The following is a 24,808-nucleotide window of genomic DNA, read 5'->3' as shown; positions in this document are numbered from 1 at the left end:
CCCGGTTTTCCAAGGTAGTGCATTTGTCTGTCAGGAGTCTTGGCTGGCTGGCGTGATTTAGCTGCTGTCAGTTGATGCTGGTGTCCAGAGGATGATAGTGGCTGGCTGGATGGGGGGAAATTTGTTACCTTTAGCTCTGACAGGGAGATAATTGCTGATGGTTAACAGAACGGTATGGAATCCAAAGGGTTGGAAGCAGAGAGCAAAGTAATGGGATACACAGCCAGTGGGTTCAGCCCATATTTCTGCCTACATGCATTTAATCTAACACACATTCTTTCTTTGTGCATTTACCCTTTCTCTGTAAACTACAGTTATAATAGTCTCACTTGAATAGATGGAATAAAGGTTGATTATGGCAAAACAATGAAAGACATCCCTTTGTTTGAACGAGCTTATAATAGTTGCATTTTGTAGACACATTGAGACTGAGCAGCAGGAGAAGCTGTGAGATGATATCTTAGCTTGATGTAGCATATTTTGTTAAGTGTGATTGGATGTGTTAAATGCAGTGATTGATTGATGTAAAGACTGAACTTGTGAAGAACTGATAGTCTCATGAAAAAGTCTGTACTCTTCCGGTCCATAGAAGGAGGGGGTATCTGTCTGTGTGTCTCTCTGCCCTTCACTCTCATTGTTACAGTTGCAGAGGCCCTATGCTGCTTAGCACATTTAATTAGGGCAGAGCAACAAATTCCTGGCACTCCCTCTGTCTTTTAGGCCTCTCACACGTCCACCCCAATCTCCCCCTCTCATGTCCAAGACGTCCACAGAGGTGCCTCCCAGAGCTGGGATCAGGACTGCCGTCAGTCAAACCATCCAAACTGCCGGCAGCATTTCACAGAGGGAGTTATGTAGGAGGTGGACCTGAGAGTGCAAGTGTGATAGGTTGACAGGACATGATTGACAGGTTAAACCCCTGGTTAATTGTCTTCTCCTCCTCACATTGATGTGGAAGCTGCTGGGTTGTTACGCTGTGGGTGGAGTTAAACAGCTCAGCTGCGGTGGCATTGTTGCATTTTAACATCATTAGATTTTTGTAAGGCAGTTTCATAGTCATGAATTTGTCCCTCGGTGACTATTTAGAAACCACTCTGAACTTAAGAAGAAGCGGCTTTATTTTATTGTAACACTGTGACACGTACAATGAAATTTTGCATAGGTGCTGCCATCGTGGGCAACTTGGGGGGGGGTTCAGTGTCTTGCCCAAGGACACTTCGACATGTGGACTGCAGGCACAGAGATTCAAACCTTCAACCTACCCACTGCACCACTGCAGAGAGTGTAAGAATAATTTCTCAGTATTCCAAAATACATCTGATCTATTGATCTATATTACACAGCATTTTAATATTTGTATAATTTAGCATTTCTCAAGAAAAACCTTGAATGGGCATCATCGGCTTCTCTATTTTTGATGGACTATCTGCATTAATAAGCAATGCTTATAGAGCCTTAATTCCTTGTCACTTCAGGGTTGACCTCCATGTCATATTTTTATTTTCTCTCTGACAATGAGAGTAATAGGAAATATTGATTGGCAGTGCAGTTAAGTTGTCAGCATAGTCATTTAATGTGTCAGGAGAACCAGTTAAATTGTCAAAAAATCACTTGAGGACTCTGCTCTTCCTTAATGGCTTTCTATAAAAGCATCTCCCTCAGACAGGAAATGCTCCCATCCTCACTGAATCACAGTGCTTTTTATTGACTTCTTGTCTATCTTTGGTTGGACATGCTGTATATAGATTTTAATATGATACTGATGCTGTTTTATTTTTTGACTGCAGGCATAATAGTTGCAAAAATAGTATAAAAAAATAGGAGTTGTTGTACAAAAGTTAACCATAGTGTTAGTTGTGATAACAATAATAATGTTACAGAGGGTAAGTGCTGAAAGGAAGTTAACTGCAAAAGGCTAACGAGGAATATGTTCTTTACCCCGTTCAGGGACTAAGCGGTAGAAAATGGATGGATGGATGGATTCTAAGAGTGCCATTTGTTTTTATAATCCATCATGTTGACGCCTATAACATACTGAAAGTTAATTTAGATTTGTTTAAAAAATTGACAATGCTATCCATTTTGATATGTTTTTGATTTATGGGACCTTTAAAGAAAATCCCATCCTCAGATGCTATCGGTGCTGATGTAAGGTCTGTAAACATTTCTCATCAGTTTGATCTGTCTTCTTGATGTTTTCCTTGGCATCCATGCCTGTCAATTAGCAGTCTCTTTAATCTGCAGGCCCCGACAGAGGAAGGACGTATGATGCAATAAGTGATCCGATGCTAAATTGATCACTGAGTGAGCGTTAATAGCAGTTTTGGAGGGGCTGGAGTTTATGTTCTAATTAGGATTATGTTGGACACTATGTCTCCTTTTATACTGTATGTTAAACATCAAGAAATAAGACAATGGTGCAGATGCTCTGATGGATAAAATATTTTAGAAATGTAATTTGAAATGCCCCTACTGTGTTGCACACATTCAGCACTTTCTGTCGCAACATTTCACTGTTAGTGTATATATGTTTATGGTGAATACATCAAAATAGTCAAACTACATTTTAGTTTTATTGCCTGTGTCTAGACACAAATGAAATTCAGTGTGCAGACCTTTCCGGCTGTTACTCTCCTTTTTAAAATGGTTGATAGAAAACATCACTTTGTATGTATAGTAGAGCTGTTTAATGTTTCAGCTAACCATACCATAAAAGCTACAATTACTTCTTGCTGCTTCAAAGACCAGCGGGGCCTTCTCCATGCCTGGTGTTGGCTGAGCAGTAATACCATGGCTACCTAGACAGCTGACTTGATTTCAATAGCAACAGTGTTCGCTTCTCCACAGAGCTGAAGCAATGTTATTTGAAGATGTTTAGCGAGGGGCTTGATTGAATTTGTCCCTCGGTGCAGAGACAGGCTCCATTAGGCAGCAGGGTCTAGGGACAGACCAGTTAAGGAGATAAGAGGGGGATCAGCCAGTATAGTCTGGCCTCAGACCCAGAGCAGGGGTTTAGGGAATAAAGCTCCATTATAGCTGGTCCAGGGTCAGGTAGACAGCCTCCCTCTGTCCAACCCTCTTTGGTTAAGTAACATGCGACAACAGAGAGCAGAGAGTACAACAGACTATGGATGGAGGCAGGGAGAACAAGGGTTAATATTTAGTGTTTCAGCATCATGCTAGTGTAGTGGCTCTGTCACAAGCAAACTCTGCTTTAACTGCCTTTGTGAGTTTGGTATATGATTCAAGTTCTATCAGTCATCGGCTTAGAAATTGTTTGTGACAGTAACAAGCTGCTTAATCGCTTGATTGATGGATGGGAAGAAGGCTGTTAGACTATTAGATGGACATTTCCATGACAGTGAAATTGGGTTTTCAAAGTTAACCATACTAAATTGAGAAGCAGTTCTGCTAGACTTTTCTGCCATATTTATATTTTATCATCAACTATCATCAGTGACAGCGTGCACTGCAGTTCCCTTTGCTATAGCGACTGGGTGGTTGTGACAGTTGTCTCTGTGTTTTATGTACCTTAAGTCTCTGTGTGTATCTGACTACCATGGCCCTTTTCTCCAGGCCCTTGGCCCATGGCCTCTATCTCCTGCTCTCCCTCACAGTAATGAAGCCTGCCTTTAAGGAACGGGGTGCAGGCAGCGAGGCATCACAGATTAGGTCAGTGGAATGGCTAGCGGGCTGAGCATGATGGATGAGGGCCAGAATGAGTTTCTGCCGCGGCTGTATTGTGAAATCTTTTCATTGTCACCAACGGGCCTATGAGGGCCTGATGAATGAGGGAGCAAGTGTCAGAAACGCCCTTCCACTGCTCCCCCTTCTAACTCCTTTAATATCTCCCTAAGCTGCCTGGCTGCATGCCTTGCTATCCTGCCCTTTCTGACTGTCCACACAGCCGGTCACAGCAGTATTGATAAATATTATTGCTAAAAATAGGCCAGGTCCAGTTCAGAGAAAGAGAGAGAAAGCACTAATGAGAGAAAAATGGTGAAGTTATGGAGTTGTGGAAAGGCTGTCAAATTTGGGATGCGTGTGCTGCTCTTGAAGTTCATAACTGTGCAAAACAAGTCTTGCTTTTTTCGCACTGTCTTTCCTCCCATGTGGATGGAGCTCTCCTGCTTTCACAGAGCAAGAGTGAGAGGCAGCCAGGGGTGGTGGTGCTGGTGGGGAAGGGCGTCTTTATGGGAAACGTTTGTGACCAGCGTGACAGCTCTGCTTGATGGATGGGCCGCCTCCATCTGGTTGCAGTGCATGTAATAAATATCCATGCTCGTGTTTGACCTCTCTCACTTACCAGACACATCTTTCACTTTTGGGACATCCAAGGGGGACTCACAATTATGCTCTGCACTCTCCACAAGCTGGGTTGTGGGGTATAGCAGCTCTGTTTATGGGCCGCAGCCCAAGGGCAAAGAGTCAAAAAAATAGATAGCTGTAAACAATGCTTCCACCGCCAGGAGAATTCTCCAGCATTCAATAACCTTTAACACCTCCTAAGCCCTCATCTCCCCGAGCTGGTTGCCTGTGCCCCAGAATGCACTGCAGCTCCGCATAAACCGCCTCCATCTTTTGACCAGTGATTTAGCTTGGTGTCTAAGCATAGGTCAAAGGATCAAATGCCAGTGCCTGAACAAAAGTAAAAAGTAGGAGTGACAAAAGTGGAAAAAATCTGACCAGAAAAGATCCTATTTTGCCCTGTTGAATTTACTGCTCTGTTGAAAACATTTAATCATCTATCACAGATATGTGGTTGAACTTTTGCAAGGTCACTGTAGCCTGGTTATGTTCGCACCACTGTTAATACAGAAAACACTCATTTTCAGTAGCCATTACTATTCCTCTGTTACTGTTTAGAAACAGCAGTTGGTGTGTTTGCCCCTAATAGTGAACCAGTGCATCATACTGGTCAGCTCCTCAGTAATAGAAACAGATAGGCAGCCATTGGATTTTAATAAACCTGGATAATAATGAGGCTGAGTGGTAAAGGAGAGGGCTAATGAAGTGCCTATGTGGGCAGTATGTGAGAAATAACCTATAACCTATTAAAAAACAGCCTAACTCCCTCTGCCTAAGTTTCACCCCTGATTGAATTAGTGCACTCTTTAATTACTGATCATCCAAGATGGGAGCTCTGAATCTAATGAACTTTTTCATGCTTGCTGCACCCCAGTCAAACAATTTGTTCTGTATAAAAATTGAATTAACAGTCCTCCTTTGTGTGCGTCTTTCTCTCTCTCTCTCTTTCTCTCTTTCTTTCCCCGCATTGATTTCTATAACATTAGGACTGTCTCAGGAATTCCCAGGCTGTAAAGAATCAAATCGCAGAGCATTATTCACAATAACGCATATGTTATAATCGCAGGGAGAACTTACTTAAAATTCAATCCACTTTGGCATCATTATCATGTATCAACATAATAAATGAGCCCTTCAGAGCATGGTAATTATAATTTGATAAATCATCAGCAGAAAATTAACTGGATGTCAAAACATTCATTGGAAAGGGTGATGAATGGAGGATGATTGTGGTGATGAATTGTGTTAATCTGCGCAGTATGAAGCCAGCGAAATGGCTAAGCAGCCCAAGATGGATGGGCCATAGAAGCTGCAAGGTCAGGACACACAACTGCAGAACGGAGGGAAGAAAAAATAGGAGGGAATGAAACGGGGAGAACCAAAAGAAGGACTCTCTGTCTTTCGCCCTCAGTTTCTCTCTGCACAGAGCATTATCTGTCCTCTTGCCACAGCAGGGTTTTTTTATGTCTCAGGCATTTGGGTTTTGACAGTGAAGTTGACCCTCTACTCAACTTTTTAAGATGCTTAGATAATTTTAATGACAATGGTGATGATAATAACACTGAAGGAAGCTAACCACTGATGTCGCATAATAGATTGCATTGTCATAACATATTTTTGTAGCCCTTTGAATGGTCTTAACACTGCAATTATGTGCTGGAATTGACTTATTCAATTGTAAAAATCAATTGCATGTCAGTGACTTAGGTAAATCAGCTTCAGAATTACACAACGGGACCTCTTTGTCCAGCATGTTTGCCTTAATAAAAAGATAGGTCTTGACTCATACTGCCAGTTATATAGCAATGATGTCTGCATTTCTCTCTTTCATCTGTGCTATTCGGGTGTTTGCACTGTATGTTTGCATTCACAAAGTAACCACTGGCAGTATGATAGCTACGTTCTTGTTAAGGTCAGTTAAACTGTCCATATGCACTTTCAGTAACCTCTGGCTAAGTATTTATTTCCATGTGGTTTCATACCTGTAGATGCACTATTCTACCTCATACACTACATATACAGAAGTGAGTTTACCATCTGGTACAAGGAAGAGAAATTAAGACCGTGCCAATAATAATTGTAAGTGTTGACTATTATTACTATTAAAACGTACCTTTAGAGCACCAACACCTGGAGCTGACCAATCACAGCTATTTCGTCTATGCAATATTTGCATTAACCCTGATAGGCTAGAATCCGTAAACTGGGTTTCTCAAAATCAGCTAACAGACTTGACAACATTAGTTCAATTGCATGTTTACATGTGTCTGCCTAAAATCGGGTTAGAACAGAAATCCTCACGAATGTAAACAGCTACCAAATCTTAATAGATTGTTTATCTCTCTATTAAACTTGTTTAGCATCATAGATTTTTTTTCCCTTAGTTCATCATCCCACTCATTACTAGTTGAATGCAAGTTCAGGTCATCTGCTGAGCTTTCCATTTCTGTGTTTTAGTGCTCCTGTTTTTCTTTACAAAGAAACTAATGTAAAGACATTGGCACAAGGTTTAATGTTGCTTGCCTCTGTTATGTTAAGTTCCAAGATATAGCTGTTCTAATTGCTTGTGGTGCTGTAGCCTTAACATACAATTAACAAATCCCTTCTGGAGCAGAACGTGTACATTTCCAACCGCATTTCCGTTCGAACCATCCAAAGATGATTTAAAACATCAGCCATACATATCGATGAGCCCATGCTGAAGTTAAGCTATTTTCAAATTGGACCTAATCTTTAATTATTGCGTATTGTGTAATTCTAAATAACACCTGAAAACTTCACTTCTTATACAAAACTACCATATCATAGCATGTTTCCATTAGAAAGTTGTTGGGCTTCTTTCCAGTGGTTAGAACGGGAAGGGCCCTCACTGATGATAATGAAGGCTATTTCTACAAATAACAGTAATTACATGTCACTGCCTTTGAAATGTGACAAAGCAGACAATGTTGCTTTTATTGAATTCATTATGTTGACAGGCACTTCATCCTTTCATTTGTCTCCTATTCGTTATGGCCTGAGTGAACGTGTGCAAACTGACAACTATGCTTAATGTTGTTGTTCTCATTTGTGGCTTTAGAGATACTGTGGGGCATGTTTTTGTGTTAGCGCTTGTCCATGTACATGTCCGACCTCAGTAGGCAGTATGTACCTTCAGTGGTAAGTCTAAAGTGGCTTCACAACACAGAGATCAAAAGTCTCCCCCACATCCTGTGTCATTTCTAGCTGGGAAGTATTAATCTCATAGAGAGCTTCAGACACCTCTTATCTGGCTGGCAGGTTGACATGTAAGGGGATATTTCGTCTTGATTCTAGCGATGAATGCAGCACACAGGCTATCACTTGGCCCACGCTGCATATGGAAGAGAAGAAATCACACCTTTCTTTCTGTGACTTCCATTTTCATTTGTGCTCTCTCCAGTCACTCTTTTCGGTCTCTTTTTCTCTCTCCTGGAAATTATCACCAGCTATGTCAGGAGCCCTGTCGGATGGAGGGGGGGAAAATGTGTCACACTGCCTCTTAAGTTTCTGATTGTCTAAATGACACAGAATCTCATCATACAGCTGTCTCCTTTTCTGACACTACAATTGCCCATAATTCTCTCTGTCATTCACTGTCCCAAGGTTAGTATTTTATATCTTGAACAGAGGGCGAGGACATTTACATTTGGAGGATATAATAATGTGCGTGCGTGTGTGTGTGAGTGTGTGTGTGTGGCTGTGCATATGTGTGTGTTTGAAACGTTTTCCTTATTAAAGGTGGATGTGTTTCAGTGGCTTAATTTGGGTATTTGGTAAGATTCATTTTCTAAAAATATTTTAATCCTAAAAAAAAGACTGGTATCAGGTTGTACTACTTTAGAAAAATACACAAAATACAAATTCTAAATGCCACTTACCTGTTATCTTAATGTCTTTGTTAATGACCAAACACCTTGTTTCCACAGATTCCATTAATCAGCATCAGGCATGAAAAAATAATGCTTCTTGATACTACCCTTCAAAAAGTGGGTGTAGTCAGTCCCTCTTGACAAAGTACTCGGTGAAAATGGTCCATTATCATGCCACTTTTTACTCCATCATCTCTGATATTCTTAAATGGTTTCTAGGTTAAACAGTATGTCTTCCCATCCTTTTTACCCCATCCCTCAAGTAAAGTGTTCTTCAAAGGTATATATTTCATTGCAAGCTGACAGCCTTGACATCGTAATTGACCTGAGAGCTTCTATCGTACTCTTTTGAAATTCTCCGTTGTAATGTGTGTCAACTAGATAAAATGATTCCCATCTCTACCTTTCACTGGATTTCCAGTTGCAAAGATGAGTGACTGACTGATTTGCTGGCCGGCATAGGCTCCATTATCATTCAGTGTCTGTGTTTGGGGCCGAAAGATGCAAATGGCTCAGTAGTTTGAAACAGGTGCTCACACCTACATGTAGGTCCTATACATTAGTCGAGTGTGTGGTGCTTTCAGATGGTTTGTAGAAACTCATAATGCAATAAGTGTGCCTAATGTCATCTAAAAGTGTAACAAAAGCTGATAATAATCTTCCAATAATGTGATAAAAATTGAGTGTAAAACACAATACTTTTTATGCATAGAATGTAATATGTTATCACATTTTGCACAAATTATTGTGAATCTGGTTTAAAATAACTGAGATGTTCTAAAATAGATTGTGATAACACTGCCTAGTGTCAGTGTGTCATGTTTTCCTGGAGGAAAATTTGCTTTAGGCTTTGATTAAATTTGCTAATAACCTCCATAATATTCATATTCATAGAATAGAAATTATTAAGAGTGGGAACGTAATGAACATTTTAGCCTCTGAGCATTGTTTCAGCTTACTAGTGCCAATTCTGACTTGTTTGATTCATACATGTACGAGCTGAGCAGAAGTGCAGTATGTGTACTGCCTCAAAAAATATACAGAGGCATTTGTACACATGTAGGTACTATTGTACTTGTAACTAATGTCTGTCTCAGTAAAAAGACAAGTACTTTTTCATTCTTGATCACTTTAGCTTCATTTTCACATGTGGCTATAAAAAGATACATTTTGTTTTTGTATGCCATGTCATATTATTAAGTTTCACGCTTGCTCTGTGAACCCGAGACATATTTTCTGCTCTCCCCCTGGCTAATTGGGAGATTGTTAGGACTGTCTCTATCCAGAGCCTGTTGCCCCCAAATGTGTCAGTGTGCTGCTATGCTGCTGCTGCTAGACTACATGTCTTCTTGTCAGTTTGGGGCATGTTTTTCAGACTGGTGTGTTCTTAGTTTAATTAACACTGTATTGACAAACTGTGATAGGATTGTGTCATCTTTTCTCACCTTTGGAGACACTTTTTCTTGCTTTTTCAATCAAAGTAATAATGTAAAAAAAAGGCTTTTTCCTAAAGTGCTTAACAGGAAAGTAAGAGCTACAGGAACACTTTAAGTGATATCTTTTTGTTAGGGCAGTGTACTGTGTGTTGAACAATTGTGACCCATTTGTTTATTTAGCCTTTGTCCAAGCATACAAAGTAGGCGGAGGCTTTCTGTGCCTGAGGGGGAAAGGGGCTTCAGGGGAAGCAACATTTTTTGGGGGTAACATTGAGAGGCAAAAACAAGCTTTAAAGTGGATCCAGTCCCAGTCAGGTTCACTGGTAAGCCTGCTGGACATGTGGCTTTGTTCTTCTTACAGGCTTCTTATCAGTGGCCTGATGCGGTTGTCCCCTCACATGTTCCTCTTGTACCTCAGCTGGCCCAATTCGATGACCTAAGTGCTCAAATTGAGCCATTTTGTCTCACTTTGAAACAAACGAGAGCTCATTATGTGTGTGTGTGTGTGTGTGTGTGTGTTTAGTTTCTTCTCATTCATGCCCTTCCTCCTTGTCTCCCTTCTGTGTTGGCCTTGGTCTATGTAGTTTGCCAGTCCCCCTTGCCTTTCTCTGCTCTTAATTTTGAAGCACTACCCTTGTGAGGGGTCAGTGTTTCCACTTCAGCAGTGTCAACTTCAATCTGGGGCGATCTGGTGTGAAATGTGTGTCATGGTGTGGGGGCTCGCAGGTCAAAACCCCAGTAATTGATGTTGCTTATTCATCTGCTTTTTCTTGTCTACTCCCACCATAGCACAGCAGCCGTTTTTGTTTGTCTAAATTGTTTGAAGATTTACTGTAGGTCTTAGGGCCCTGAGAAGCATCCCCCTGTTGCACTTGGTCTGTATTCCTACCTAGCAGGGGGTTCAGAACTGGGGACACACAATGGTGCCTGCACAAAAGAGGCTTTCCCCAACACAAGGACTGGAGGACATCTCATAGCATGATGCTTAGCACTGGGGGACACACAATGGCAGAAGCACAAAAGAGGTTTCTTCAATAGACAGGACATCTAGCATAACAAGCAGGGCAGCGCTCATTGTAATTAGCCATGGAGCCAGCCTGACCAATGGCCTTATGAGATCAGTGAACTCAGTAAATTAGTAGTAGGTAGATAAACAGCATTAAAACAAAAAAAGAGAGAGAGAACAGGGTTAATGGCAGAAATGTTGCCCTGTAACGCAGCAACCTAAGCGAAAAGGATTGACTGTTAGTAGAAGATATGGCCTCATATGGATAAGACAGCGATGTTTGAAACCTATATCTCCATCTCCACTGAACTCTTTGGGTCTGCTGGTCTGTCTTCTACATGATTCCTTCTAAGGAACGTAACATGCTAGCTGAAGCACAGCGAGCTGAAGTGCTACGTCTGTTTAAACACAAAGAGGAATGTAATGATGGAGATGCGTTTAATCTGGCCTTCTAGTATGTCAGGCGACTGCATGGGTGGTATGTCCTCCAGGGCCTTTGAAGAGGGGGCGATTTAGAGAAGAGATTTGGCTCATTACACAATAAAGAACACTTCATAAGTACTGAAGTGAGTTGGAGAAATGATGGTTAATGATGTTGACAGCAATTCACCTCTGCTGAATTACAGAAAGATTTGACTCAACTTGCCTTCTTTAATGAGCCTCACTCTGTAAAGGTAATGGGCCAGCGGTAAGATATGGAGAGAGGTGGGGAGGGTAGACAGTGAGGAGAAAGTGAGAGAGAGTGAAAGGGAGCTGCATTGCTGCTAGTGGTTTGCACTGGGCAGATAGGCTATCACATCCCTCCCTTTAAGCTGTCATATCTGGGCACCACAGAGACAGAAAGACCATCTTCAGTAAGGAGAGACTGCCAGTGCTACAAGATTGTCTGATCTCCATTGGTGTTTTGAAAGCTGTGTGCATATGGATCACCTGAACTTATGTTATAGCTATTTCTATTATTATGAACTGTTGCTTTTATATTAAGTAACTCTTGGTAAGTGTGCTCAAATATTTTATAATATAATAAGTAATTGCATTTTCACAGTGTTTGAAGTTTGTCATAATGTAAAGGGTGTTCTCCCAAAATGTTTGCATGATTTACTGTGTTTTTCTTCTAAGTCTCTCTTGTGAATAAAATTTTCTACTTGGCTCAAATAAGCCTATTTGCACACTTCTGGAGCAAATGCGCTGATTCTACACTGATTCTGAGCCTACAGCTCATTTGCCATATTTAATCGTGCGTGTTTATGTGAAAGTTTGTGACAAAAAGCTTAACTGACAGTGCGACAGTTGATTTGCAGCTCTATTTTTCCCCCACATTTGACTGTCATCCCATCAAAGTAACATAACTGTCAGTGTCTTTGAGTGTTTCACACTGAATGATAAATATGTACATCCAAATTGGGGTTCAGTGCCAATTATGCATTGACAGAGATGTCACAGAAAATGTAACATTTAAATTAAAATGATGGCATTCAATTTCCAAGTGGCTTGTGCAGTGACATGTTCTATTATCTCCCCCTGTAGTGTAAGACATAGCAAAAAACAACAACGATGAAAGAAGGAACTATCCCAAAGGTCAAATCAATAACCGTTTCTCTGCTTTGTCTTGTTGGCACACCTACATGTCAATCATTAAACCTATTAATAGGCTCATTAGAGTCAAAACATACTCCGGGCTTTTATTGGCATGCTGGAAAAACTCAACATAGTCATTACCTTACCAGAAGTTCATGGAAACCTTACAGCTTCTAGGAATCCGTATTGCAAACACTCGTGATAGGTCAATGTTGGTATGTTACTACAATTAAATTAATCCCTTAATGGTGATTTTCCATGAAAAATATAATCATATTATGTAGTACATACTGTTGTAGTAATAATAATAATTTTTATTTTTATTGCACTTTCCAGCTCAAGAACACAAAGTGCTACAACAATAAAAACATAGTAATACAATATCAGTTAAGAACACTCACAAACAGACAGAAGCCAAATAGATATCCAGCGTCTGATATAGGCCAACTCCCACCCAGCCGGCTCTCCCACCGGGGGCTTAACCGTGGTGGCCCAGAGGAGCAATACACAACCTAATATATTAAAACTAGTTAAGAAATACATTATTAAAAGTGATGAAAATCAGTGAACACACTAAACATTAAAAGCTTGTTTGAAAAGATGCGTTTTTAACGCTGACTTAAACGCTGCCGGCTCAGTTATCGAGCGTATATCTAAAGGCAAGGAATTCCACAGCCTAGGGCCATGCACGGCAAAGGCACGACCTCCCCATTTTTTATAGTGTGCAGGGGGAACGACAAGGGCAAGGTGACCCGATGATCGCAGGGTTCTGCGAGGGACATATCTAGCCAAGAGGTCCCGGAGTCCAGGGCATTACAATAGTCAAGCCGGGAATTCACAAACGCATGAATGGCTTTCTCTAAGTCACTATGACAGAGAAATGGCTTTACCTTTGCCAGCAGTCTTAGCTGGCAGAAGCTGGATTTAACCACTGACTTGATCTGCTTATCAAAGTTGAAATTGACGTCAAAGATTACCCCCAGATTTTTTACCGCATTAGAGAGCGGGGGGGCATATGTGCCAAGATCAACTGCACTTCCATCCAACTGGGGGCTGATAACAATAAATTCAGATTTGCCTTCATTTAAGTAAAGGAAATTCTGACTAAGCCAAGTTTGTACAGCAAGCTCTGTATCATGTGGGAAAATGCAAGTCTTGATACTTTAATTGGCAGGAATACTTGTCTAATTATCACTTTTCTGCTTGCTCTCCATGCTGAGATTATGTAATTATCTTTCTGAAACATTGTGGAACGATATTGCTTTTTTCTGTGTCATTTCTGAGACGCCTCTGTACCTGACACTCAGCAAGCCACTTAATAATACAGCAGGAAGGCAGCTAATTGTATCATAATAATGACTCAATGAAAGCAGTAAGGCAGGCCGGTGAATGAATGATAGCACTTTTAGACTGCTCAAGTTGTATCTTTATCTCACATTACTGGAATCGCACTAAACAGGAAGTTTTTTTAATTGCTGATGTGTTTATTCATTATGTCACAAGAATGTTGTCTTTGCATTTGTGATCATTATGCAAATCAAATCAATGCCCATGCTAAATAATGTTTCTCTGCAATATTTTCAGCACATGAACTCCTTATCAAGTTAATTACTTCATGTTTACAAGACCTCCCACCCTTTTCCCCTAAACTAAGATATCCCAATTAAAGACTACACCTGTTCTATTTGTGGGATTTTTATTTGTTGCGTGTGGTATTACATTTTCTCCTGCACAACACAGATTTGTCAACGGGGGAAGAGTCACCAGTTAGACCCCTAACTGGACTTCCAGGCTTCATCCCGCTCCTACAAATGTTCTAGGTTGAGTGGTGTTGTCTAGTTGTGGGGTTCTTTGCAGAAAAGAGGCAGGGACACAGCTGACACACACTTCCGCAGGACCTGGGGCGGGAGTAGGTAGGTAACCTGACAGAGGGCTCACCCGAGCACCAGCAGCAGCATCAACAGCTGCCTCAGACTGCCTTCGAAACTTTTTAATTAGCACTAATTACCTTTGCAGGAAAATGTTGGGTCTTGAAAGGATTTGTGTCAGCAAGTGGGAGATCAAAGATTGTAGTGCTGTGCATTTTAATCTGAACACTGAGGGGGTAATAGGGAGCTGTTTGTGTGTTAGAAAGAGGAAAGGAGGGAGAAAGGGTGAGAGGAGGGAAACAAACATCCCAGGTGGCACTTCAGTGATCTACCTCCAGTAATGCTGTCTACCAGTCACACAACAGGCCCTGTCACATTCTAAAATTTCCTACTGATATAAAGAAATTAACATTTTTTTATGGTAGGCTTGAGCTTTTCCTCACTTTGTTCATTTTTTGCTTTATCCGAGTGCACGCATTCCTCAGTGTCAGTCTGTGTGCACGCGTGCGTTTTTGTGTGCGCTGCTTCATCAGTCTGTCAGGCATTTCATAGAGGCGGTTTTTAATGCATGCCTGGACATCACTGTGGCAGGGTCATCCATCAGACTTCAAGACAACATCGATCATTTGCCATGAAGAGAGGGCGGGGTAGTGATTATTTGCTATTAGGTGGATGCTGAGGCATACAAATGGCTGGCAGTTGACAGTTGAACTCACTCAAACGTAATGTGGAACGGCTCCCCCTCTCAGAGAAATGTTGACAAGCACCAAGCCTGAACACTGTAATGACAGAGCATACAGACAGACATGGCACAGAGGGTTTTTTCCTCACAGATTGCAGCACCTAGGCCTATTATTAAATGTTTTTTGGGGGGTTTTAGTGATACTATATGCATTATTGTCCAGTTGCATACATTACTGTTCTTTTATTCAAGAAAAACTAATTGTTTAATGTGAAGCATACTTGTCAATCAGTCCCATCATGGTAATTTTACTGTATTATATGTATTCACTTAAAGATGTGAGCCTGTGTAGCATGCATGAGAGTTTGTGTGTGTGTGTGCCTGTTTGTGCTACATTGATGTCCTCACTGACTCAGATGCCATCAGTGAATTGATTTTCAGTGCCTGCTCACTGAGAGAGGAGGGTGTTTGCCATGCGGATAGACGACTAATCTTTCAATACAAACATTCACAAGATGCATGGCTGTGCTGTGAGCACAGTCCAGGCGCTATGAGGAGAGGAGTGTTGTATAGGCTTTGAAGGAGCTCAGCCTCCCCAGCGTACCGCTTACCTCCCTCGTCTGATGATGTTTTCCACAGTGTACACTTTGGTGTCGTACAGGACATGGGATACAGCTGTCATTCTGTCTGTCCATGGAGCAAGCCACTTTTCTGCACTGATCTCTCATTTCTTTCTTCACTTGGAAACAGGCAACTCTCTCCTACCTCTCAATCAGGTCACTGTTGGAGCTTAGACTTCATTCTGGTCAAACTGGGGTCAAACAAGGCTTATGGGGTTGGACCTGACAGGAATGTCTGTCAAGTCCTTATCCCCTTGGCCAGGCTTGATTCAGAGTCATTAATCAGGCGGGGACTGAAGGTACAAGGGGGACGTATGTGGCCAGGTGATGCTGACCTCAGTACAGTGGCTTTGATTTTTTATTTTTTTTTCCTAGACCTGTACTGAGAGGTGGGGTTGGGGTGAAGTGAATTGACAGGATCAGTCCCTGTCTGATTGAATGCTCTTAGCCCCTCTGCTAGCACTAATAACACTGAGACAGAATATTAACCTCACACACTCAGGAGGGACATCCACAGTGATGGTCTGTAACTCAGACAGTGCAGGATCCACAGTGGTATTATCTTTCAAACACACAGAAGCTTGCTGTTAGCGTTCAACATAAGCGCCGTGGTGTAGACATTTTCACCAGTTTAATCTGCACTTCTCACATAATAACCTAACAGACCATGTAGTAATAAACACTTATATTTAACTTCTTCATCAGCAAAGAACTTTACTAATTATGTTTCACAGATTTCTTCTTCCTTGAATTAGTTTGTGCTCCCGAAAAAGATATTTTTGTTGTGCAAATGATGTAACCCTGTGTAAAGTTCAATCTGACATGCCACCTCCAATTGGCAGCTGTGTAGCTCGTGGTACTTCTGCACATATAGTAAGCTATCAGGAGCAAGCACAGCACAAAATTCAAAACTGATTAAAGTGAACCCACATAAAGAAGAGATTTTGCTGGCAGCGCCAAGCGTGCTCTAGTGATTTGCATTGCCATTAATAGTAATTTGCAGCTGCCTAGGAGGAGATGTGTAATCCCCTTCTCATGTGTGAATTGACATGCATTCGGGGGAGGGCTGTGTGTGTCCTGGACATGTGAGCTTTAAATGACTGCCACCTGAGGCCTGAAAATATAGAGGGGAGTGCTACTCTGAGCAGTGGCTGTCTACATGTCAGGGTGAAAAGGAAGAAAGGGAGAGCCAGTCACCATCAAAGCCATCAGAGATGCATGTACAGAAACATGTATAGGCCATAAAGTGTAGCTGGAGGGAAGAGTATTGGAACACACCAAATCACTTTGTGGAGGTGGATGGAGGGCTTGAGAGCACTAATATGCTTAACAGATAATGTCATCTTATTTACCATGAATTATTCCTGATGGGGTTTTGATGCTGTATTTTGGTATTTGTTGATGTTTATTTGTGGTTTTGTTGCTTTTTAGAGTGATGAAATCTAGCTGTGTTGATTTAATGGAGACTTATAGGTTTAATATTTTGTCCTCTATCGTTTATATTATTGTAACAAAGAAGAATAATTGTTGCCATACTGCACATTTCACAAACAGCAAACACTTCATTGCTCAACAAAAATAATCAAGTCATTTAGTATTTAACATTTAGTTGTTTTTATTAAACAAGAAAAATGTTTGAAAATTTGCACAATAAATGCATTTGTATTGGAATCCATCTCAGTGGAGGATTTTTGATTGATTTTAAGACAACATGATTTAGGGATATTGGTAGTTTTATTGAATTACTGATTAAGATTGAAAGATATTTTGCAGTGCAGGGAATGATATGTTGTGACTTTTTCAGGCTGAATGGTTAATCCAGTCTCCTTTCTCACTCTCTAGTCAGCCCTCCTCCATCCACCTTTCTTATTAAGTTTTTTAAAGCTACTCCACATACTGGGTTTTGCAGGTCCAGTCCATTTTCCCATTCATTACAGTGAGTTATCCTGGCAGGCAATCTGAAGTGTGCACTGAATAGTCTAATATGCACATATGAAGGCCATCATGGGCCCAGAATTGGTCAATTCATCAAACATTTATCTGTTGCCCTCTGAACAGGACGTCAGTTTGCTTGTTGCTCAGCAGCTCTGGTCCTCTGTTTAGAATAACAGCACATTGCCTGTCTGCACCACTGTGACCTCTGAGAGGACATCAGCTGTCTAACTGTGGACCACAGCTGTGAGGGCTCCCCAGCTTCTCAGTGTGTTTGTGTATGGTTTTAATATAGACTCAGGAACCTTTTCAGTATTGCTGTTGTAGCTGCAGGGCCATTGCCTCTGTAAGCTCTATCACCATCTAAGAAAGAGAGAAGGTTGTGAGATTGTTTTACATTATGATTCTGTAATGTATGGCTTAAACAAACCCCACATTTGACCTGTTGTCTTCAGAATTTCTAAAAAAGCAACAGCCTTAAGAAAGTAAACTGTGTAACATGTAAAAGAGCCAAGACTGCCGTTTTCCATTTTTCATCTGTTGCTGGAGGATATCTGACATGACAGTGGTGCACACCATTGGCAGGAGTGACTGACATTTCAGCCAATAATGGTCGAGAGTTTTCTTCCCTCTGTTGTCAGCAGTGGTTTATCAATCACTATGTCTGCATTAGTATTAGAGTATTGATCTGGCAGAGCTGCTCTTTAGGTCAGTGTCTCCTCTCCAGTGTCCTTGACTAGCTGCTCACATCCTCCCCTGCTTCTTGTGCGGTGTTTCTACTAAAGCTAAATATTGGTATATGCAGTCTGTGTCCTCAGTCGACAGGATCTCAGCAGATAATGGAGGTTTCAGTGCAAACACGCACTAGTCATGTAAGATCAAAGGCATACACACTAATGCGCACAGGATTGTATGATGGTGAGCTTATACAGGCTAAGTGTAAAGACGGCCCACGTGAAGTATTAGCTCTGACAATGAGGCTGATCATAATTATTTTAACAAGGAGACAGCTGCTGCCCCTCTCTGTTAGCGGTTTAAGAAGTACTATTTTATCTCATGTTACAATAGAAAAATTTGTTTCATAATATGTACAATGAGGTGATGCAATATCTTGGGAGTAAATAATTTTTAATGAAATCGTTTTGTATTTTGAAATCTAAGAAAAATATTATACATATTTTTCTTAGATATGATATGAACATAAATCAAACAAATCAGATGAATGAAACTTGGTGAGATGGCAGAAGTAGTAGTAGTAGTAAATCTGTGAAATTACATTTAGCATTACAGTGGTAGTACTACTGAATCACCATGTGAATTACAAAAAATAGTTTTAACATTATAAAAGTGTTTTGTTTTGTTTTTTATGTATACTTATTTTAATTTTGGTGTGTTCACTCTTTACCAAATCTCTATAGCACTGGGACTGAAGTCAGTTATGCTCATTAGTTTTGTTAAAAGTAAAAGCTTCTTTTTTTTGTGAGAAGTTAAGTACTTTTGCTGCACTGCTTAAACTTTGTTAGTTTTCCAAGCTGCACATTAAAACAAGAAAGCTTGTAAAAAGTATTGGAAATATGCAAAGGGAGCACAGAAAGCTGGAGAGTATTAGAAGTTCAGTCCCTGCACTGTAGTTAATGCTGGATGGGACTCGGTGGCTCTCCCCTGGCTGTGAATTTAACTGATTAAATCAGCCAGTGCACGCAGCAGTGGTGACATGAAAACAACAATTAATAAGGCTCCCTCCTGTGCCATGCAGCTCCCTTTAACTGAGCAGCTAATAACATAACCCATAGGACTGCCTCCCATCATACACACACACACACACACACACACACACACATGCGTGCACTTACAGGTGGTAATATTTAGTTAGCAAACCTTGGTTACCAGTGACTGAAATCATGGTTATCCTATGTGGTACACAGTTATTCCTGTCTGTGCATTAACAAAGGTTATAGTTGCAGATTAATTCATGTTGTACCAAATTCCCTGTATATACAAACACAGTTACTGTACAAAAAGATGTAAGAAACATAGGTGCTTCGATACTTCTACTTTTGTATTTTCATAAGTTGAAATTTGGACAAAACTCAAACCAAACAGCTGTAAATCAAAAGTGACAAAAAAGAAAAAATTAAAACTTTCAGTTTATTTGAAATTGACCATTTTTAGTGGCACCATGGAGCTAAATATACTGTATTATAACAGGCTGTATTACTTTTAAAAGTAAAAAGCACCGTAGGAGGAAAAACACACAAACACAGGGTTTCATAAAATTGGCACATCTCTCCATTCATCCATCTTGGCAGTGCATTAATCAGTCCTGATAAGAGGTTGTCAGGTAGTGGCTTTGCCAGCACACTGGCTAGGTGTTGTCAGCTGTTGCGGGTATCAGATGGGTGTGTTTGCAAAAAAATGTTGAAGTCTTTTGAAATGAGGCAGATTAGTTCACTTCACTTGCAAGTCAACAACATCTTGCTGATTTACCATTTTGCACCTGTTAGGTATTTTTAGTCAGATAGATATTGGATAGATACTTGATGTATTAGAAATGTTTAGTGGAGATAGGATGTCTAGTTAGACTGTTAAATGCTTAGTCATGCTTATGAGTTTCTACAGGGTACATCTGGTCAAGGATAACTAGAGAGAAGAGTTGATGACTGTCAGCAGACAGGGTGTTTAATATTATTATTATGACGTGTAGAACTGTAGCCTTAGCCATAATATGTTCTTATGTTTAAGACACGACATGTTACTAGAGGTCGTGTGAGAATGTTTTTAGTTACACACCACTTAATCAACAGATACACACACACGCACATTGATTTGCTACTGCTATGACCAGCTGCAAAGCTGGTAACAGAGATGCCCCGTTTGACGTTTCTGTGTAGTATGGGGCTAGCCCAACCGAGGTGATATAATGTATAGGCCTGGTGGGTTCAGGGTCTTCCATCTTACATCTGCCTGCGTGCAGTATGGAGGTGCAAGATACTTGAGCGTGTAATGTTAATTTTACTTGTGATCCTTTGAATAAATCAGCACTGTTTTGAAGTTACTTGGACTGTCTCGTCTCTCAGAGTCAGTATGGTAAAAAGTACGGGGTACAACACACCCAAGAAGATGGCTGCAACATTTTGCTTTATAGTTCAAAGTTGCTGCCAGTACTGTATGCCTGCCACATGCATCTGTGTGAGTTACTGGAGTGAGGACTATGTTTAGGTGGAGCCCGAGCTGATCAGTATAAGCACGGAAACAGAAGAAATAAAGAAAGATAACAGTTGGTTTGGCTAACTAAAAGTACGCATTAAAGATGCAAGCATGGCTACTCAGTGACCAATTAGTTGGACACATCATCATGTTGATAAGTGTATCTTTGTACACTACATCTTCCAAGTTCTCCTCATTTTTCTTTTTTTTTTATTTCCTCTTCCTTTTCATAATGAATTTTCACTATATATTATACATTGTCTCCATTAAACACTGCTCCTTGACATACATTTGCAGGTGTTATTGTTGCATCAATCTAAGTTAGTTTCTATTATGGCAGTCACACTGAAGCCATTTAGACCTCACAATACTGTACCTTGAGTTTGTCACGTTGCTATGTGACACTGTTCACTGCAATTTACAGCATATTTACATAACTGTCAAGGTTATCTGTCCGCTTTTAGAACTAGAGGTAAACTATAAAATAGAGCTTGGAGTAAATAATTAATATAGTTGAATAAATTGAATCATTTAAAATACTTTGTCAAATAAAAATAAAAATAAAAACCTGCTGTGTGAACTGTGACAAACAGGTCTGGAGAGGTAAACTGTCTGCATCTAGGGCGGATTTAAATGTCAATGAAGTCACCCAGGGCACTTTAACATGGCATGCTGACAGTGTGAAGGATTAGGCAACACACACATTTCCTTTGTGCACCATCTACGACTTGAACTTTGCAGGGCTCTAACATTACTCCTAACACCACCTTCTATCATTTTTATGCCTGTGTGACTGTGCATGAGGAAAGAGTTGGTGACCCTTTACCTCTCTTTGCAATGTGTCATAAAAAGGAGCAGAGAGAGGCAGAGCTACTCCTTAAAAAAAAAACCTTTTGATGTTAAAATCTCAAGACTAACCCCTTTTGCAGCACAGTTGCAAAAAGTTTCCCTTCCATTCCATCTGTGATTGCAAGTGTATTCCGGTTCCTCTGTGAAAATGATGGATGACAAGTTAAATTTGTGTCTGGGGAGTGAAGGTGAACTGTGACAGAGTGATTTGTCTTGGGAATGGAGGGTTAGGGTCAGGCGAAACTGAGCGCCTCAAGGCACAAGACATTGACAAATTCATCCTGCCCGCTGCATTTCTGAAGCCTTTTGTTTTGAATCCTGGCTACTCACAAGTGACCCCCATCCCTCATTCTGCCATCCACTGAAGGATGCCTCACCATGCCAGGGGAGCTCAGCACCACTAATTTTTGTCATTCACTTCCCTGACAGGCCCAGACCTATGCTATCCTGGTGTATGAAAGAAAGTGGCTGAAATATTTATTTCTGCACAATAACAGCTGACTAGATTTAGAGCATTTTTCCTGTTGCCTTATCATTGCAGGTCACTGGCAGGACTCAAAATGTTCACTGAGCTGGAAGAGCTGGTCGTCGACAACAATCTGCTTGGAAATGACCTCCGGTTGCCCAGGTTACCCAACCTCCACACCCTAACACTCAATAAGAACCAAATATCCTTTGAAACAAGTCACCCAGTCCCCCTCTTATTTTGATTTGCAGTCCACTCTGCAGACACAGATTACAGGCATTGGTATTAGAATCAGCAGTTAATTTTGCTTGCATTGTTATGTCAGTACAACCTGACTGTCTCAGAGAGCCAGTTTTCAATCATGGCTTTGCAGAAGGCACAATGTGTTGCAACAGAGTAGAAGAACTTGTCACATAGCTCCACTCAGGACTAGTTTTGAACCACAGGGACCTCTAGTGGAATCAGATTTCAGAGTCAACATAAGTGATGTTTTTATTTTTATGGAGAATAAACTGTGTTGGATAAAAAAAAAGAATACAAGAATGAGATTCTCTAGGGTAATGTGCCCTCTTTTTTGTCATATTAGTTATTTTAAATTACAGTACATGGGAAATGTGTCCAATCATCATTTTTGTACTTTGCTACTCTGTTACCTTACTGAAGTAAAATGATTCAGTTATTTAATTTGTCACTTAACATACTAGAACATGCTCAGCTCAGCTCACTGATTATAACAGCCCTATGTGCTCTACTACATGTTAAAACCAGAACTCTGCACAGCCACCCGAATTCAAGACAGACGCACTGCAAGGCTGTTTATGATCAGTCAGAAATGTGTGAACTTCCTCTCTAAGCTTCAGAACAGCTTCAGCAATGTGTCCTTTTTACCCCCCTGGTTATGCAGATCCTACTGAGTAACGATGCTCTCTCTCTCACACACACATTCACTTCCAGAGTCAACATTAAACTGGGGCTCCTTGAAGTGTGCGTCTGGGACTGTGTGCTGAATTTGGTTATGAAGTGGTCGGCACATGCTAATAGGCCAATTATGTACATCCTGTCGTGGCACAGTGCCATTTTAAAGCTTGAGCACTGCATTAGTGCAGTTGTATTTTGACACTTTGGGGCTCAATTTTCCAAGTGAATGTATTAGTGATGAATGTGCCTGCTTAGGGGCTGTTTGTTTTTTCCACGTTTTGCAAAAGTTTTCCACAGCACGGCTCTGGGAAGCACGGACTGTTTGAACCACAGGGCATCCATCATTTTGTCACTGTTATGCACCCGGCCACCTAGGAAATGAAAGAGATCGAGAAAAAGAGAGAGAGAGCAGCAGCCAAATTGTGTCTCGACTATATGCCAAAGCCTGCACCTTAAATTGCCCCTCTGTCTGCCCAGCCTCACAAAGCCAGTGACTAGCCCCTTTGAGTACCTCTGTAAATTTGACAGTGACGTGTTTTAGTGCAGACAGGCCTGGGAGGGGCTGTGCGGGCAGTCAATGCTAATGTAATTAACAGCGCTAGGTCCTTGACATCCGCCCTTTGACACCTGACTGATATCGAAGCCCTGCTGGAACACTTGGCTGATGTGACCCCCTCACTGAAGTACCTCAGCCTGCTGGGAAATGAGGCCTGCCCCAACCAGCTGGTCAGTCCGGATAAGGATGAGGACGACTACCAGAGATACAGGTCAGTTACTACATGGACAAACTGTGATGAAGTTACATAAATAAGGAGTCCACATTACTCTGAATTGGATGAGTACATACAGTAGGTAGATAGTGATTTGTGTGTGTTCAGTCAGGCAGTTCTGATACTAAACTATTCAGAGTGATAGTTTTTGTAAGCAATGGTTTTGGAGATGTTCTTTTTTCTTCACGTCCCTGTATTTCACAAGCAGACTGTGGATTCAAGCACATCACCCTAAAAGCTTTGTCAACTGGCCCCTCTACACTCCAGTTTGCAAAATGCATTTCATATGCGACTAGTCACCATCACAAATGAGTGTTTACTACCCTGCCTTACCAGAGCAGATGATGCATTAAACATCAAGCTAGGCCTCAAGCCATGCAATATGACCACCATTTGTCAGGGTCCTTTACATGAAATGCGATAAAAGGGGAAAAGCACACTCTCTTTTGTCTGTTTTAGCCCTAAGTGCTTGTTTCTGTCTCTGTGTTGCCTATTAATCATTTACCACCCTTGCCTTTCTTGAATAATCTTTCTTCTTTCTTTTTGTCCCTCTTTCTCCCACCCTCTCTCTCTCTCTCTCTCTCACGTTCCCTCTCCTTCTCCCCCTTTCCCCTCTCTTTGCATGCTTATCTTACTGGTGAGGAAAGCTTTTCTGTTTTGACTGACAACGTCTACAGTCCTGTAATGTAATATTCATAGTGTGTCACATAGTAAAACATCAATTTGAGCGTGATGCAGATTTCATGTCTGACAAGGTTAGGCTGCATGCAGGTCGTGACAGTACTGGCCTTGGGCAATAAATACCCAGCCCAGTGCCTCGGGAGCTCTTGGTCTCTCAAGTGAAATACTCCGGTGCCTCGCATCGGTGCCCCAATTAGTGCAGTGACATAGAAACATAGTCATTCACAAAGCATTGTCCTCCTGTTCTCATCTGACCATGCATACGCTCAGTGGCCATTTGTGGTACTACAACAACACAAGAGTACAAAGCTGTAATATTATATGATTAGAATGATAACTGATTATGTGGCATTGTGCTTAGAGGACACTGGCTCTTCAGAAATCAGTCTGAGAAACTTGGAAATGTTGTGACAATGGATGTAACACAACCTGCGCCTATTCTCTCTGCCTCTGTGATGTATAAAGATTAACGTATCTTTATGTGACTTTTTAACCTCTTATCGTGAAGAAAGTTATCAGTTTGTCCAATCTCCTTTTGTGGCAGGTCAAAGAGCTTGTGCCTGAGGTGCCTCAGTCACCAGCTGTACTTTGTGTTCG

The 24,808-nt window shown here is 41.1% G+C and overlaps 1 protein-coding gene across 2 annotated transcripts in view; it reads left to right on the top strand.

The window, feature by feature from the left end:
- lrmda (leucine rich melanocyte differentiation associated) overlaps positions 1–24,808 on the top strand; it is a 195,674-nt gene that overhangs the window by 105,505 nt on the left and 65,361 nt on the right. For both annotated transcript variants that reach the window (XM_020603238.1, XM_020603237.1), the window contains exons 3-4: positions 21,918–22,044; positions 23,388–23,527. In XM_020603238.1, the coding sequence (XP_020458894.1) occupies positions 21,918–22,044; positions 23,388–23,527 (267 nt within the window). The remainder of the gene's footprint in view (positions 1–21,917; positions 22,045–23,387; positions 23,528–24,808) is intronic.

Source organism: Monopterus albus, unplaced genomic scaffold (assembly GCF_001952655.1).
Source record: "Monopterus albus unplaced genomic scaffold, M_albus_1.0 scaffold60.1, whole genome shotgun sequence".
In the NCBI taxonomy this organism is placed as follows: Eukaryota; Metazoa; Chordata; class Actinopteri; order Synbranchiformes; family Synbranchidae; genus Monopterus; species Monopterus albus.
Note: the sequence above shows the minus strand (reverse complement) of the source record. Positions and strands in the feature narration are given on the sequence as shown.